At 38.8% G+C, this 19,394-nt stretch overlaps 1 protein-coding gene across 1 annotated transcript in view; it reads left to right on the top strand.

The window, feature by feature from the left end:
• Window positions 1–19,394, top strand: part of mapk9 (mitogen-activated protein kinase 9) — a 40,690-nt gene that overhangs the window by 2,657 nt on the left and 18,639 nt on the right. The window contains 7 exon segments of the mRNA XM_062045924.1: window positions 135–193; window positions 299–437; window positions 537–702; window positions 8,404–8,475; window positions 13,081–13,263; window positions 13,487–13,611; window positions 13,709–13,772. Coding sequence (XP_061901908.1) covers window positions 135–193; window positions 299–437; window positions 537–702; window positions 8,404–8,475; window positions 13,081–13,263; window positions 13,487–13,611; window positions 13,709–13,772 — 808 coding nt within the window.

Raw genomic sequence — 19,394 nt, 5'->3', positions numbered from 1 at the left:
AATCATGTTTGTATCACATATTAGCACAAGCACTGCACACACCTGTAATCATTGTACACCTTGAAATAGATAGATCTGATTTGAATGACGATGGATCAATCACTGAGTAAACTAATGACTATCTCTGCTTTTAGATCATCCGTCTGATCAATGTGTTCACGCCTCAGAAGTCCCTGGAGGAATTTCAGGATCTGTGAGTAGTCGTGGTTTTTTTGTATGTTGATAGCTTTCATTGTCTTCAATTTCTGTATATGTTTCACTTTGGCTTGCCTATATTCAATACTTAATCAACCTGAAGATATCTGGTGATGGAGCTGATGGATGCCAGCCTTTGCCAGGTAATCCACATGGATTTGGACCACGAGAGAATGTCTTACCTGCTCTACCAGATCCTCTGTGGCATCAGACACCTGCACTCCGCCGGCATCATCCACAGGGTAGGCACGGTGGAGCTCAACATGTTTCATACATGAAATAAACGCTTCATCGGCCATTCAATAGAATGTTGAGTTTCAAACATTGTTTGTGCCCTACAGGACTTAAAACCCAGCAACATTGTGGTGAAGTCAGATTGCACCCTTAAGATATTGGACTTTGGCCTGGCTAGGACAGCATGCACCAACTTTATGATGACCCCATATGTGGTAACCAGATACTACCGAGCACCTGAGGTCATTCTGGGGATGAAGTATAAGGAGAATGGTAAGAAGGACAACATGTTTAAAGTGCTTTGCTTTAGGTCAGGAGTCACCAACGCGGTGCCCGCGGGCACCAGGTAGCCCGTAAGGACCAGATGAGTAGCCCGCTGGCCTGTTCTAAAAATAGCTCAAATAGCAGCACTTACCAGTGAGCTGCCTCTATTTTTTAAATTGTATTTATTTACTAACAAGCTGGTATCGCTTTGCCCGACATTTTTAATTCTAAGAGAGACAAAACTTAAATAGAATTTAAAAATCCAAGAAAATATTTTAAAGACTTGGTCTTCACTTGTTTAAATAAATTCATAATTTTTTTTTATTTTGCTTCTTATAACTTTCTGAAAGACAATTTTAGAGAAAAAATACAACCTTAAAAATGATTTTAGGATTTTTAAACACATATACCTTTTTACCTTTTAAATTCCTTCCTCTTCTTTCCTGACAATTTAAATCAATGTTCAAGTAAAGTTATTTTTTTATTGTAAAGAATAATAAATACATTTTAATTTAATTCTTCATTTTAGCTTCTGTTTTTTCGACGAAGAATATTTGTGAAATATTTCTTCAAACTTATTATGATTAAAATTCAAAACAAATATTCTGGCAAATCTAGAAAATCTGTAGAATCAAATTTAAATCTTATTTCAAAGTTTTTTGAATTTCTTTAAACATTTTTGTTCTGGAAAATCTAGAAGAAATAATGATTGGTCTTTGTTAGAAATATAGCTTGGTCCAATTTGTTATATATTCTAACATACTGTAGATTGGATTTTAACCTATTTAAAACATGTCATCAAAATTCTAAAATTAATCTTAATCAGGAAAAATTACTAATGATGTTCCATAAATTATTTTTTTTATTTTTTCAAAAAGATTCAAATTAGTTAGTTTTTCTCTTCTTTTTTTCGGTTGAATTTTGAATTTTAAATAGTCGAAATTGAAGATAAACTATGTTTCAAAATGTAATTGTCATTTTTTTCGTGTTTTCTCCTCTTTTAAACCGTTCAATTAAGTGTAAATATCATTAATTATTAATAATAACATAGAGTTAAAGGTAAATTGAGCAAATTGGCTATTTCTGGCAATTTATTTAAGTGTGTATCAAACTGGTAGCCCTTCGCATTAATCACTACCCAAGAAGTAGCTCTTGCTTTCAAAAAGGTTGGTGACCCCTGCTTTAGGTAGATAGGATAGGATAGGTCTTTATTGTCATTGCACAAGTACAAAGAAACTGTTTTCAGCACAAACCCGTTCAAGTTTAGACAAACAAACAGTGTACAGGGTTACAGAACAGGAACGCTGATGGGTAGATGAAGGCTCTTTAACCGGAGGCCAAATCCGGCCCGGGAATGACATTACACTGGTCTGCAGGTTCACTTCAAAGCTTTAGAGACAAACATTTTTTTCAACAAATGTATAAAAACGCTGGGGTGCTCCTGTTGTATAGCGGAATTTGGACCACTGTAAATACATTGGCAGATCCTTGTGTTGGCATTTTACCTTGCTTGCAAAGATAGAACACTGGGGTTCAAACTTGTGATTTACACTACCGTTCAAAAGTTTGGGGTCACCCAGACAATTTTGTGGAATAGCCTTCGTTTCTAAGAACAAGAATAAACTGTCGAGTTTCTCTTTTTCTGGCCATTTTGAGCATTTAATTGACCCCACAAATGTGATGCTCCAGAAACTCAATCTGCTCAAAGGAAGGTCAGTTTTGTAGCTTCTGTAACGAGCTAAAGTGTTTTCAGATGTGTGAACATGATTGCACAAGGGTTTTCTAATCATCAATTAGCCTTCTGAGCCAATGAGCAAACACATTGTACCATTAGAACACTGGAGTGATAGTTTCTGGAAATGGGCCTCTTTACACCTATGTAGATATTGCACCAAAAAGCAGACATTTGCAGCTATAATAGTCATTTACCACATTAGCAATGTATAGAGTGTATTTCTTTCAAGTTAAGACTAGTTTAAAGTTATCTTCATTGAAAAGTACAGTGCTTTTCCTTCAAAAATAAGGACATTTCAATGTGACCCCAAACTTTTGAACGGTAGTGTGTGTGTATATATATATATATATATATATATATATATATATATATGTATATGTATATATATATATATATATATATGTATATGTATATATATTCTGTACAGTATGTGTGCTTGGGTCCTATTTTTCAAAACCTCCCAATAATGTCTGATTGAATGCTAAAAACGTTATGACAGACCGCCTTAAAAGACGGAATGGAATGTTACATTTTTTTTACTGAATGAGACACCCAGAATGTACATGAAAATAAAGAATGTGGGATTTACAATATTAACTATGAACGATAAAACATTGAATATTGACAACATACGAACCCTCGCTCTATCGACATATTTTACAATCAAGCGAAAGGCAACAAAAATGCAACAAACACAGCGAAAAATTCACGCAAAGGGAAAAAAAACAAACACCTACAATCTGATATATCACTATGCTTTGCAGCTAGAATAGTCATTTACCACATTAGCAATGTATAGAGTGTATTTCTTTCAAGTTAAGACTAGTTTAAAGTTATCTTCATTGAAAAGTACAGTGCTTTTCCTTCAAAAATAAGGACATTTCAATGTGACCCCAAACTTTTGAACGGTAGTGTACATAACTGAAGCGTTCCTCAAGGCAACCCTTTAAGTCCTCTATTTTTGGGAATTTACTCTTTTTTTTTTTTTTGTAATGTGATTTATCTACAGTAACGGAGGTTTTGCTGTCGCTTGTTTACTTCAGATGCAGTCTGTGGTAATCTGTTCAATGTCTCTAGTTGTTCTAGTAGTGTTCCTCAAGGTTCCATTTTAGGTAAAAAATAAAGAACGTGAGATTTACAATTTAAACTATGAACGATAAAACACTGAATATTAACACCATATGAACGTCGCTCCTTTTTTATTTCTCAGTCCACCTCCTCGATCGACATCTTTTACAATCAAGCAGAATGCAACTCTTGTAGCCTTTTAAACTCTAAAGCACTTTGAGATTGACAAAAGTAAAGTGCTTTACAAATTAAACGTATTATTATTATTAACATTAACAAAGATGCAACAATGAACAATGAACGCATAGGGTCAAAAAACACCTAAAATCTGATATCACTTTTCTGTAGAACAAGGTTGTAAAAATCTGCTTCCACGTCTGTCCCTGACACCCACGTTTCAGGCTGGCTGCTCCGGAAACAAACCCCGCCCACACTGCTTGGTGCCTCCTCTGCCTGGAGCTGCTGTGATGTAGATTGCCTTAAAGGCCTACTGAAATGACATTTTTTTACTTAAACGGGGATAGCAGATCCATTCTATGTGTCATACTTGATCATTTCGCGATATTGCCATATTTTTGCTGAAAGGATTTAGTAGAGAACAACAACGATAAAGTTCGTAACTTTTGGTCTCTGATAAAAAAAAAAGCCTTGCCCCTACCGGAAGTAGCGTGACATAGTCAGTTGATCGTCTCCTCATATTTTCCTATTGTTTTCAACGCAGCTAGAGCGATTCGGACCGAGAAAGCGACGATTACCCCATTAATTTGAGCGAGGATGAAAGATTCGTGGATGAGGAACGTTAGAGTGACGGACTAGAATGCAGTGAAAGACATATCTTTTTTCGCTCTGACCGTAACTTAGGTACAAGCTGGCTCATTGGATTCCACACTCTCTCCTTTTTCTATTGTGGATCACGGATTTGTATTTTAAACCACCTCGGATACTATATCCTCTTGAAAATGAGAGTCGAGAACGCGAAATGGACATTCACAGTGACTTTTATCTCCACGACAATACATCGGCAAAGCTCTTTAGCTACTGAGCTAACGTGATAGCATCTGGCTCAAATGCAGATAGAAACAAAATAAATAAATCCCTGACTGCAAGGATAGACAGAAGATCAACAATACTATTAAACCATGGACATGTAAATACACGGTTAATAATTCTCAGCCTGGCGAAGGTTTACAATGCTGTTGCTAACGACGCTGAAGCTAACTTAGCAACTTAGCAACCGGACCTCACAGAGCTATGATAAAAACATTAGCGCTCCACCTACGCCAGCCAGCCCTCATCTGCTCATCAACACACGTGCTCACCTGCGTTCCAGTGATTGACGGCGCGACGAAGGACTTCACCCGATCACAGATGCGGTTGGCGGCTAGCGTCGGCTAGCGCGTCTGCTATCCAAGTAAGTCCTCCTTGTTGTGTTGCTCCAGCCAGCCGCTAATACACCGATCCCACCTACAACTTTCTTCTTTGCAGTCTCCATTGTTCATTAAACAAATTGGAAAAGATTCACCAACACAGATGTCCAGAATACTGTGGAATTATGAAATGAAAACAGAGCTTTTTGTATTGGCTTCAATGGGCTACCGATACTTCTGTTTCACTGGCTACGTCACTCGCAGACGTCATCCTCCAAAGGCGTTTTCAACCGGAAGTTTAGCGGGACATTTAAAATGTCACTTTATAAGTTAACCCGGCCGTATTGGCATGTGTTGCAATGTTAAGATTTCATCATTGATATATAAACTATCAGACTGCGTGGTCGGTAGTAGTGGCTTTCAGTATTAATAGCCTGTACATCACTCAGAAGCGCAGATTCCAACCATTGAAATACTTTGTATAGTTCAAGACTTATGGTAATTTGAAAACAGCACTGCACATCATAATAGCGGCTACAGTTTCGATGTTAAAGATCTAAAAAAAATATGTAAATGTCCGGCGGGCCGGGTGGAAAATTGTAATTTGCCCAGGTCTGACTAAGGCTCTTAAACGGGTGGCATGTGAATTCAGTTAAAAAAAAAAAAACATGAGGGACTCACATTTTTGCAGACAATCCTTAAAACAGCAGAGTGCTTCTGTAACTCTGACAAAATAAATGGACAAAAATCAAATCTTAAAGGCCTACTGAAAGCCACTACTACCGACCACGCAGTCTGATAGTTTATATATCAATGATGAAATCTTAACATTGCAACACATGCCAATACGGCCGGGTTAACTTATAAAGTGACATTTTAAATTTCCCGCTAAACTTCCGGTTGAAAATGTCTATGAATGATGACGTATGCGCGTGACGTCAATCGTTGAAACGGAAGTATGCGGACACATTGAATCCTATACAAAAAACTCTGTTTTCATCTCAAAATTCCACAGTATTCTGGACATCTGTGTTGGTGAATCTTTTGCAATTTTGTTTAAGGAACAATGGAGACTGCAAAGAAGAAAGCTGTAGGTGGGATCGGTGTATTAGCGGCTGGCTGCAGCAACACAACCAGGAGGACTTTGAGATGGATAGCAGATGCGCTAGCCACCGAACTCACCTTAACTTCAATGTTTATTTATATAGCCGTCTCCGGGCCGCTGACCGCATCTGTGATCGGGTGAAGTCCTTCGTCGCACCGTCGATCGCTGGAACGCAGGTGAGCACGGGTGTTGATGAGCAGATGAGGGCTGGCTGGCGTAGGTAGATAGCTAATGTTTTTAGCATAGCTCTGTGCGGTCCGTTTGCTAAGTTAGCTTCAATGGCGTCGTTAGCAACAGCATTGTTAACCTTCGCCAGGCTGGAAAGCATTAACCGTGTAGCTACATGTTCATGGTTTAATAGTATTGTTGATTTTCTATCTATCCTTCCAGTCAGGGGTTTATTTATTTAGTTTATATATGCAGTTAAGCACAATGCTATCACGTTAGCTCCGTAGCTAAAGTGTTTTGCCGATGTATTGTCGTGGAGATAAAAGTCACTGTGAATGTCCATTTCGCGTTCTCGACTCTCATTTTCAAGAGGATATAGTATCCGAGGTGGTTTAAAATACAAATCCGTGATCCACAATAGAAAAAGGAGAGAGTGTGGAATCCAATGAGCCAGCTTGTACCTAAGTTACGGTCAGAGCGAAAAAAGATATGTCTTGCACTGCACTCTAGTCCTTCACTCTAATGTTCCTCATCCACGAATCTTTCATCCTCGCTCAAATTAATGGGGTAATCGTCGCTTTCTCGGTCCGAATCGCTCTCGCTGCATTGAAAACAATAGGGAAATGTGAGGAGCCTTTCAACCTGTGACGTCACGCTACTTCCGGTACAGGCAAGGCTTTTTTTTTTTATCAGCGACCAAAAGTTGCAACTTTATCATCGATGTTCTCTACTAAATCCTTTCAGCAAAAATATGGCAATATCGCGAAATGATCAAGTATGACACATAGAATGGATCTGCTATCCCCGTTTAAATCAAAAAAATTCATTTCAGTAGGCCTTTAACTGTAGCGAACGCTGGTTCTCCGGAATATGCAAAATAGGACTAATATTGAAGGAGGAGTCCATTCCACCGGTCCTTAGCCTTTGAAAAATATGGCCCCCTGAACAATTTAGTTTAATATCCCTGCCTGTCATCTTAACTGCTGTGGTTCAACACAAACTATTTTTTGTTTTTCATTACGCTTTACTTCTGTTATTTTATGTAAAAACCTGCACTGCAACAATGTCATTTCCCCATTGTGGGATACATCAAAGTCTATCCTATACCAGTGGTCCCCAACCACCGGGCCGCGGCCGCACAAGAAATTAAAAAAATATATAAAAAAATAAAAAATTAATTAAATCAACATAAAAAACACAATATATACATTATATATCAATATAAATCAATACAGTCTGCAGGGATACAGCCCGTAAGCCCACATGATTGTATTTCTTTAGGACAAAAAAATATATGTATTTTTTTTTTTTTTACTACTCCTCCCGCCCCCCGGTCCGTGGGACAAATTTTCAAGCATTGACCGGTCCGCAAGTACAAAAAGGTTGGGGACCACTGTCCTAAACAATCCTATCAACAGCATTACCTCTAAATCTATCTATTGAAATTCATGCCCAACATCATTTGCTCAACACTTGCATATTTATAGATAAAAAATACGCAGTCATTACCGACAGATGTTTTTTTACGCAACTTTTTTTACTTTGTTTATCAAGAGTCAGAGTGCCACAGTGTATCAATGGTTGCACACTGCTAGAAAACATTTGATCCTTTCTGTAGGGTCCCGAAAGACATCAAACAGTGACAAAACCGTTGATCCGACTCGATCATTTTGTGAATTGGAACACATCCCTCCGTGGGAATGTTCCGAGGATGGTGCTTTGATTAGTATTATATCTCTCACTGAAGAGATGCTCTGCAGATAACCATGTGAGTCATTTTTGAACCGCTAGCTTGCGGTGTTCCACAATCATGCAGGCAACAATAAACCAAAATATAAGAGTAGAGTTCTGATCTGGAGACTTTCAACTTAAAATCAGCAGGAATTAGTTAGAGGCTATTTGCCATACATATAGTTAAACGTTGGGAAGAAAATGGGAGGGACTGCATCTCTCCATGTGTGGAGCACATTGACAACAGCTGTGCCAAGTGATAAGAAGACGAGCCTGTGTGTGGTCGCCTAGGCCAGAAAGGCGAGACCAATCCAGCCTGAGGTTTAAAATGATGAAAGCACCAAACCAAAGCGTATTGCGCATCAATGCCCATCCATCCATTTTCTACCTCTTGTCTCTTTCGGGGTCGCTGACGCCTATGTCAGCTGCATTCGGGTGGAAGGCGAGGTACACACCTGCAAATTAATGTGAATGATTGTGTAATATCCTTTCTTGATGTCAAATGTAAATATTTAACAATATTTTTGTGTTTGCAGTGGACATCTGGTCCGTAGGGTGCATCATGGGAGAGATGGTAAAAGGCGGCGTCATCTTCCAAGGAACTGACCGTATCCTCCACCGCTTGTGTTCCAGCCTGTCCTATCATTCCCCCCAATTGATATAAGTTTCGCATCAATAGTCCCAATCAAACTGTAATTTTGTCATTGTGAGTCTCTCACAGCACAGATTGCCTACTACATTCATATATTGCTGTCATCTGAAAAAGTAAAAACGTAAAGCAAGACAATTGAGCAACATGGGCTTAGTTGTCATTAGATATATAGTCCAAGCTAAACGTTTGGACACACCTTCTCATTCAATGCGTTGACTTTATTTTCATGACTATTTACATTGTAGATTGTCACTGAAGGCATCAAAACTATGAATGAACACATGTGGAGTTATGTACTTCACAAAAAAAAGGTGAAATAACTGAAAACATGTTTTATATTCGAGTTTCTTCAAAATAGCCACCCTTTGCTCTGATTACTTTTTCGCACACTCTTGGCATTCTCTCCATGAGCTTCAAGAGGTAGTCACCCGAAATGGTTTTTACTTCACAGGTGTGCTTGAAGCCCATCGAGAGAATGCCAACAGTGTGCAAAGGGTGGCTATTTTGAAGAAACTAGAATATAAAACATGTTTTCAGTAATTTCACCTTTTTTTGTGAAGTATACAACTCCACGTGTTCATTTAAAGGTTTGATGCGTTCAGTGACAATCTACAATGTAAATAGTCATGAAAATAAAGAAAACACATCGAATGAGGAGAAGGTGTGTCCAAACTTTTGGCCTGTACTGTATGTACAAAAGTATTGGTACTCACTTTAATCAATTAGGGGTTGGGCTCGACCCCTTAGTTCCTCCACATTACCAATATACCGTATTTTTCGGACTATAAGTCGCGGTTTTTTTCTGTATATCAGGGGTCACCAACGCGGTGCCCACGGGCACCAGGTAGCCCGTAAGGACCAGATGAGTAGCCCGCTGGCCTGTTCTAAAAATAGCTCAAATAGCAGCACTTACCAGTGAGCTGCCTCTATTTTTTAAGTTGTATTTATTTACTAGCAAGCTGGTCTCGCTTTGCCCGACATTTTTAATTCTAAGAGAGACAAAACTCAAATAGAATTTGAAAATCCAAGAAAATATTTTAAAGACTTGGTCTTCACTTGTTTAAATAAATTCATTATTTTTTTTTGCTTTGCTTCTTATAACTTTCAGAAAGACAATTTTAGAGAAAAAATACAACCTTAAAAAGGATTTTAGGATTTTTAAACACATATACCTTTTTACCTTTTAAATTCCTTCCTCTTCTTTCCTGACAATTTAAATCAATGTTGGAGTACTTTTTTTTTTTTTTATTGTAAAGAATAATAAATACATTTTAATTTAATTCTTCATTTTAGCTTCTGTTTTTTCGACGAAGAATATTTGTGAAATATTTCTTCAAACTTATTATGATTAAAATTCAAAAAAAATATTTTGGCGAATCTAGAAAATCTGTAGAATCAAATTTAAATCTTATTTCAAAGTCTTTTGAATTCCTTTTAAAATTTTTGTTCTGGAAAATCTAGAAGAAATAATGATTTGTCTTTGTTAGAAATATAGCTTGGTCCAATTTGTTATATATTCTAACAAAGTGTAGAATGGATTTTAACCTATTTAAAACATGTCATCAAAATTCTAAAATTAATCTTAATCAGGAAAAATGATTAATGATGTTCAATAAATTATTTTTTTAAGTTTTTCAAAAAGATTCGAATTAGCTAGTTTTTCTCTTCTTTTTTTCGGTTGAATTTTGAATTTTAAATTTTAAAGAGTCGAAATTGAAGATAAACTATGTTTCAAAATTTAATTGTAATTTTTTTCGTGTTTTCTCCTCTTTTAAACCGTTCAATTAAGTGTAAATATCATTAATTATTAATAATAACATAGAGTAAAGGTAAATTGAGCAAATTGGCTATTTCTGGCAATTTATTTAAGTGTGTATCAAACTGGTAGCCCTTCGCATTAATCACTACCCAAGAAGTAGCTCTTGCTTTCAAAAAGGTTGGTGACCCCTGTTCTATATGTTATAGTTATTTGAATGACTCTTACCATAATATGTTACGTTAACATACCAGTTGGTTATTTATGCCTCATATAACGTACACTTATTCAGCCTGTTGTTCACTATTCTTTAGACATTTTAAATTGCCTTTCAAATGTCTATTCTTGGTGTTGGCTTTTATCAAATATATTTCCCCAAAAAATGCGACTTATACTCCAGTGCGACTTATATATGTTTTTTTCCTTCTTTATTATGCATTTTCGGCCGGTGCGACTTATACTCCGAAAAATACGGTATATATTTTGTAAAAATAGTTTTTTATAAAAAGGCAAAAAACAAACACTATACATATTTAACAATATAACTTATTGTTCTTATTAGTTATTACCGTATTTTTCGGACTATAAGTCGCAGGTTTTTTTCATAGTTTGGCCGGGGGTGCGACTTATACTCAGGAGCGACTTATGTGTGAAATTATTAACACATTAGCGTAAAATATCAAATAGTATTATTTAGCTCATTCACGTAAGAGACTAGACGTATAAGATTTCATGGGATTTAGCGATTAGGAGTGACAGATTGTTTGGTAAACGTATAGCATGTTCTATATGTTATAGTTATTTGAATGATGCGACTTATATATGTCTTTTCCTTCTTTATTATGCATTTTCGGCCGGTGCGACTTATACTCCGAAAAATATGGTAGTACGTTTTGAATCATTTTGATGTAGAAACAAGCTACATATGTTTGTCCAATACTAGGGCTGGGAATCTTTGGGTGTCCCACGATTCGATTCAAAATCGATTCTTGGGGTCACGATTCGATTCAGAATCGATTTTTTTTTTCAATTCAACACGATTCTCGATTCAAAAAGTTTTTTTTTTTTTTTTTTTTTTTTTTTGTAATTTTTTTTTTTTTTTTAATGAAAACAATACACAACAATACCATAATAATGCAATACAATTTCAAAACAAAACCCGACCCATCAACATTCAGAATAGCAATAAACAGAGCAATTGAGGACACACAAACATGACACGGAACAATCTAAAAGTAGTGGGACAAAAATGAATATTATCAACAACAGTATCAATATTAGTAACAATTTCAACATAGCAGTGATTAAAAATCCCGCATTGACATTATTATTACAAACATTAATAAAAATTTTTTAAAAAAGAACAATAGTGTCACAGTGGCTTACACTTGCATCGCATCTCATAAACTAAATGTCTAATGATAATGTCAATGAGGGATTTTTAATCACTGCTATGTTGAAATTGTAACTAATATTGATACTGTTGTTGATAATATTCATTTTTGTTTCACTACTTTTGGTTTGTTCTGTGTCGTGTTTGTGTCTCCTCTCAATTGCTCTGTTTATTGCACTTCTGAGTGTTGCTGGAATTTTGGAATTGGATTGCATTGTTATGGTATTGCTGTGTGTTGTTTTGTTGGATTGATTAATTTTAAAAAAATAATAATAATAATCGATTTTTTAAAAATGAGAATCGATTCTGAATCGCACAATGTGAGAATCGCGATTCGAATTCGAATCGATTTTTTCCCACACCCCTACCCAATACTGTTAGTGTAATGATCAGGGGCCGTACTTATCAAGCTTCTTAGAGTGCCATTTTACACTTAAGTCCTGAGAATTTGCGAAATTTAGTCCTACTCTCAAACTTAAGAATAAAAGCTTTTTATCAACGTTCTTAAGTCTAAGAATCACTCCTACTCTCCACGATATTTAAGAGACCTTCAGAGGTGTCTTAAGTGGTTAGGAGTTGCCAGCAGGGGATGGCACTGAGGCGAGAGAGACGTGCGCCAACGTTCAGGGAACGGAACAATGTTTTTTTTTTTTTTGATGACGAGCAGCTGATCAAACGGTATCGTTTAGACAGAGCGGATATTATTTTTGTCACAGATTTAATACTTTTCGATTCCTTGTTGATTTCTGCATGTGTCTGCAGTGGGCTAGTATATATAGAGCCACCCACACCAGTTTCAAATTAGTTGCCTAATTAATGAATTGGAAAGAAAATGTTATGACAGTAGCGTATGTGTGTGGCCGTGAGGTGAGTGACGTCAGTGAGTGTGTGGGCGATAGAAGAGAGGGAGCGGTAGCGTGAGTGCCGGCGGGTACTAGTTTGTTTTGTATTATTTTGTAGTTTATTGTCAAAATATACACTCCCATTGTCCACTTAAATATTTCCAAGATATTTCTTTATTCTTAGGCAACGGATTCCCTTCCGTGATTGGTCATTTCTATGGACACAGAAATGACGTCACCTAAAATTGCGTTTACGGCACATAGTAATGTCGTAATTCAGCTCTGAGTGTGACACTTAAGATTCAGTCCTACACTTTGCTGAAAGTGTGAGTAAGACGCTTGATAACTAACTTGTAAGTGCAGCTTTCAGCCAATAATTTATTTACTCTTAAGTCAACTCTTAGCAGACTTCTTAGGAGTAATTCTAAGAAGCTTGATAAGTACGGCCCCAGATGTCCCAATATGTTCGTCCATTAGGTGCCACTTTTAATGGTCCCTCATCTTTTCTATTGTTCCTTTCATCCACTTGCGTTAAATACTCACGTTTCCCTAACGAAGCCCAATGGCCAGACATCGACCAGTGGAACAAAGTCATTGAGGTTCTGGGCACGCCCAGTCTGGAGTTTATGAACCGTCTGATGGAGACTGTGAGGAACTACGTGATGAACAAGCCACAATATCCGGGTGTCAGCTTTGCGGAGCTTTTCCCTGACTGGGCCTTCCCCTCGGATTCAGAACACGACAAGCTCAAGAGTAAGAATTGATGCAGTATTTACAGTAAATGCCTGAAAGGAGTTTTGCTAAGTTGATGCAATGAGAACGGAATTAGCTTGAAGCGTTTACATATTTTATAACAGACTTTGACATCACCAGAGATGACAACACCTTAAGGGCACCTCCTCCGCTGATATGCTTCGGTCAATGATGTCATCGCCCTGTTTCCATAGTAACAGTTCTTTGTCCTTTGCCGTGCCAGCGGGTCAAGCCCGGGACTTGCTGTCCAAAATGCTGGTCATCGACCCTGAGAGCCGCATTTCCGTGGAGGAAGCCCTCAGTCATCCCTACATTCATGTTTGGTATGACCCCACCGAGGCCGATGCGGTGAGGACGACACCCCTCCCACTACAGGGCACCTAATCAGTACAACGATTACATTGGGCCTCTCTGTGATTTGTGTATGCCTCTTTGTCTCTTTCAGCCTCCCCCCCAGATATCTGATAAGCAGCTAGAAGAGAGAGAGCACACCATTGAGCAGTGGAAAGGTAGGATGCGCTGCCCTCTGGTGGTGGACTGTGTCTAAGTCTGGTTTGTTGCCAGGAATGTGTGCACACACACCAACGAGCACGGCACCATGGCTGAACTGTCAACAAAAGTGGCATCTTTGTATTTGTTTGTTGGTTTGCTACTTGCCGGTTCACAGAGGATGATGTAAGACTTTATGAGCAGACAAGGCAGGGTCGTTGTGGATGTACTGTCCGCAGTTGCAGTTACGTAATGGCAAAAACTGCAAAAATAGATTTCCGTAACTGCACATTTATTTGGCTCCCCACCAGGGTTTAATACAGCCAGTTTATGTTGTGCTCAAAGCTAGAAGAAGTGAACAATCAATCACTGTTTATTTATATAGCCCTAAATCACAAGTGTCTCAAAGGGCTGCACAAGCCACGACGACATCCTCGGTACAGAGCCCACATAAGGGCAAGGAAAAACTCACCCCAGTGTGACATCGATGTGAATGACTATGAGAAACGTGGCTTTTACTGGATTTTAGCCATACGGTTTCAATGTCAATGCTTCTTTTTCGCTGATATTTCTGTACTGTAAAACAATTTAGTGGGGAAAATTCAGCATATGTGACCTGTGCTGGCAAAATGAGTCACAATGAGGACATTTTAAAAACTGCGTTATTGTTATTTCCACATTCTCCATCTAAAGACCTTCAAAATTATATATGGTTTGTTGGAATCGGACAGAAAATGACAGAGTTACATCCGATTGAAGTCGACCAAGTTTGAGGGTCCGTTTTGAGAAAAGACAGATTAAAGGCCTACTGAAAGCCACTACTACCGACCACGCAGTCTGATAGTTTATATACCAATGATGAAATCTTAACATTGCAACACATGCCAATACGGCCGGGTTAACTTATAAAGTGACATTTTAAATTTCCCGGGAAATATCCGGCTGAAACGTCGCGGTATGATGACGTATGCGCGTGACGAAGTCAGTTTAAGGGAAGTTATGGTATCCCGTAGAATCCTATACAAAAAGCTCTATTTTCATTTCATAATTCCACAGTATTCTGGACATCTTTTGCAATTTGTTTAATGAACGATGAAGGCTGCAAAGAAGACAGTTGTAGGTGGGATCGGTGTATTAGCAGCGGACTACAGCAACACAACCAGGAGGACTTTGTTGGGGAGCAGACGCGCTAGCCGCTGACCTCACCTTGACTTCCTACGTCTCCGGGTGAAGTCCTTCGTCCTTCCGCCGATCGCTGGAACGCAGGTGAGCACGGGTGTTGATGAGCAGATGAGGGCTGGCTGGCGTAGGTGGAGAGCTAATGTTTTTAGCATAGCTCTGTGCGGTCCGGTTACTAAGTTAGCTTCAATGGCGTCGTTAGCACAGCATTGTTAACCTTCGCCAGCCTGGAAAGCATTAACCGTGTATTTACATGTCCACGGTTTAATAGTATTGTTGATTTTCTATCTATCCTTCCAGTCAGGGGTTTATTTTTTTTGTTTCTATATGCAGTTAAAGCACGATGCTATCACGTTAGCATTTCGCCGATGTATTGTCGTGGAGATAAAAGTCGCTGTGAATGTCCATTTCGCGTTCTCGACTCTCATTTTCAAGAGGATATAGTATCCCAGGTGGTTCAAAATACAAATCCGTGATCCACAATAGAAAAAGGAGAGAGTGTGGAATCCAATGAGCCAGTTTGTACCTAAGTTACGGTCAGAGCGAAAAAAAATATGTATTTCACTGCATTCTAGTCTGTCACTCTAACGTTCCTCGTCCACGAATCTTTCATCCTCGCTCAAATTAATGGGGTAATGGTCCGAATCGCTCTAGCTGCGTTGAAAACAATAGGAAAATATGAGGGAGTGAACAACTGACAATGTCACGCTACTTCCGGTAGGGGCAAAGTTTTTTTTATCAGAGACCAAAAGTTGAGAACTTTATCGACGTTGTTCTATACTAAATCCTTTCAGCAAAAATATGGCAATATCGCAAAATGATCAAGTATGACACATAGAATGGATCTGCTATTCCCGTTTAAATAAAAAAAAATCATTTCAGTAGGCCTTTACTGTTCCAGAACAGAATGTTCCAAAACAAAACTCCATAGCAACCATACCTTAAAAGTCCTTGTAGCAACACCAAAATTGGTACAATTAAAGTCAAATCCCGTGTCTAAAGGACAAATATATATTCAACTCTATTGAAAACGGTTATGTACAAAAATGTCAACACTGTTATGTCACAGTTTTTTTGTTCACTGGTCAGTTTGTCAGCTGGTCAGCTGTCCGTAATATTCCTGACCAGCAGCACTAAGAAGATTCGCCGACTGCAGTGAATTTAGCGCACTTGCAACCGCCTGTGTACCCTCTCCACCTTCTAAATCCATTACGGAATGTAAAACGGTCTAACTTATCCACAAAAATAATAATTAAATGTTCGAAAATCACCTTTTTTCACATAATATTCCGCTCGAATTACTGTGTGTTGTTTTTCATCAGGGCGCAGCCATGATACCACAATGCACCGCGCGGGGTGATTCAACCAATGAGGGTACGCCTCACAGCGATCGCTTAGCAACAAGCCGGATTTGTTTACGTCGGGACAGGTTTAAAAACTCGAATTGTATTGGTTCAGAATGGCGTCATCGGGAATTCCATGCTCATTTTTAGAAAGTAGGTAAACTTGGCGTCACAATGATAGCAAATATGGCTAGGGGGATTCCCCCTTATTGCCGCCAGTGAGCGTTGAAAACACTTGATTTTCTAAAGGAATTTTAACACAAAGGACTAATTTCTGAAGACATACCTCGTACAAAACCTTCAAATAAAGGTGATTTAAGATGTTTTCTTGCTATTTCGATGATTGGGATCGCTAGATTGTGGCTTTATGGACTCATTTTTGTGAAAATCTCAATTTCAACCAAGATACATTTTGTTCACTTATTTGCCTGTAGCTCAAAATTAGCCTGTGCGTATTCCGACTCATTTTGCCAGCACGGGTCACATATGTGGGTAACCCCCCCCCCCTCTCTAGGGGAGACCGAAAGCAATGGATGTCGAGTGGGTCTGACATAATATTGTGAAGGTCCAGTCCATAGTGGATCCAACATTTTAGCGAAAGTCCAGTCCACAGTGGATCCAACATAATAGTGAGAGTCCAGTCCATAGTGGGGCCAGCAGGAAACCATCCCGAGCGGAGACGGGTCAGCAGCGCAGAGATGTCCCCAACCGATGCACAGGCGAGCGGTCCACCCCAGGTCCCGACTCTGGACAGCCAGCACTTCATCCATGGCCACCGGACCTGTGTAACTCCCCCTCCACAAGGGAGAGGGGGGCAGAGGAGAAAAGAAACGGCAGATCAACCCATCTAAAAAGGGGGTCTATTTAAAGCAGGGGTGTCCAAACTTTTTCCACTGTGGGCCGCACACTGAAAAATCAAAGCAAGCGGGGGCCATATTGATATTTTTTTATTTTAAAAACCAATACAATGTATGTATGAAAAATATACATTTAGGCTTCCACTCAGGCTTGATCCCTTTGGGGTTTTGGTCCAAAAAATATTAAAAATATGTCATTATTCAGTATTATTATCTCTAGATCAACATTAGGTCTATCTGTCAATATAACGTTTTTAAAGATTTAAGTCGTATGCTCTTTTTGTCAAAGAAAACCCTGTTTGGTTATTTTATGGAAAAAACACAAAATATGCAATATTTTCACCCAATAAAATTTTCAAGAGGAATATTTCAGATTATATAATAATTGGAGCCTTAAAAAGGTCACTAACTCATAACACCATTCATTTTAATTCATTATTATTTTTTGAGCAATGACACTTAACCCTTGTATTATGTTAAGGGTCAATTTGACCCATTTCAGTTTTTGTGTTGATGAAAGTACTGGTTATCCTTTCTTTTTCTTGCTGAAATTTGGTGACTTTTCCTCATCTAGGGTCATGAACTGGTGTGTAAAATCTGGACACTTTGATGTGTAGTGGAATGTCTGTCTAGAATTGTATACAAAGATGATGTTGCGGGTCATTTTGACCCAGACGCTTTGATGTGGGTAAACAGCTGTTCAAATCCAAAATAAACATGTCTCTATGATGTACTTTTTACTTTGATGTACAATTGTTTGTAGTTTGATTGCCTCTGAGACCCAGAGTCAGGTGTGTGAAGAGAGGGAACTTTCTCACACTTGTCCTTGTCACTGTTCTCATGTCATCTCTTTGACAAACTCACCAAAAATGAGCTCCAGAATGATGACATCTGAGGAGGCTTTATCCCTGATTTTTAACTGGGATAGTGATGTAGAGGAAGAGATTCCAGAAACAGAGGATTTTTCAGAGACAGAGGACAATGTTATTGCTGATCCAGATTGTCAATTTTCCTACGATGAGGAGGATTCAGAGGACGAGTCTGCCGTTGTTCCTCCAACAGATGAAAACCAAGGAATGCAGCAATCATCATCCACAGAGGGGACATGGGCATCTAAGGATGGTAATATAAAATGGTCAACATCACCACACCCAAGCCGAGGCAGACTATCATCTTCCAATGTGATCAAAATGACTCCCGGTCCTACAAGATTTGCTGTCACACGAGTTGATGAGATTCAATCAGCATTTCAGCTCTTCATATCCCCACCAATAGAGAGGATTATACTGGAAATGACCAACTTGGAGGGGAGACGTGTGTTTCAAGAGAAATGGAAGCCACTGGATCAGACTGACTTGCATGCTTACATTGGAGTTCTGTTATTAGCTGGAGTGTACAGGTCAAAGGGAGAAGCCACTGCAAGTCTATGGAATGAAGAGAATGGAAGGCCCATGTTACTGTAGATGAGCGCCTTGTTCCATTCAGTGAAGTGAAGTGAAGTGAATTATATTTATATAGCGCTTTTCTCTAGTGACTCAAAGCGCTTTACATAGTGAAACCCAATATCTAAGTTACATTTAAACCAGTGTGGGTGGCACTGGGAGCAGGTGGGTAAAGTGTCTTGCCCAAGGACACAACAGCAGTGACTAGGATGGCGGAAGCGGGGATCGAACCTGCAACCCTCAAGTTGCTGGCACGGCCACTCTACCAACCGAGCTATACCGCCCCATTCAGGGGGCGCTGTCCTTTCCGACAGTACATGCCCAACAAGCCCGCCAAGTATGGCATCAAAATATGGGCAGCCTGTGATGCAAAATCCAGCTATGCATGGAATATGCAAGTATACACTGGAAAGCTACCTGGAGGAACATCTGAGAAGAATCAGGGGATGTGTGTGGTGCTGGAAATGAGTGAAGGGCTGCAAGGTCATAACATCACATGTGACAATTTCTTTACATCCTACCGCCTTGGAGATGAACTTCAGAAGAGAAAGCTGACCATGTTGGGAACAGTCAGAAGAAATAAGACAGAACTTCCCACCGAAATTCTGAAGATGCAGGGCAGACCTCTGCATTCCTCAATATTTGCTTTCACTGAGAAAGCAACAGTTGTTTCATACTGCCCAAAGAGAAACAAGAATGTTCTTGTAATGAGTACAATGCACACAGATGCATCTCTGAGCACAAGAGAAGACATGAAGCCACAAATGATCCTGGATTATAACTCCACCAAAGGAGGAGTTGACAATCTGGACAAAGTCACA

Source organism: Entelurus aequoreus, linkage group LG04, assembly GCF_033978785.1.
Source record: "Entelurus aequoreus isolate RoL-2023_Sb linkage group LG04, RoL_Eaeq_v1.1, whole genome shotgun sequence".
Lineage (NCBI taxonomy): Eukaryota > Metazoa > Chordata > Actinopteri > Syngnathiformes > Syngnathidae > Entelurus > Entelurus aequoreus.
Note: the sequence above shows the minus strand (reverse complement) of the source record. Positions and strands in the feature narration are given on the sequence as shown.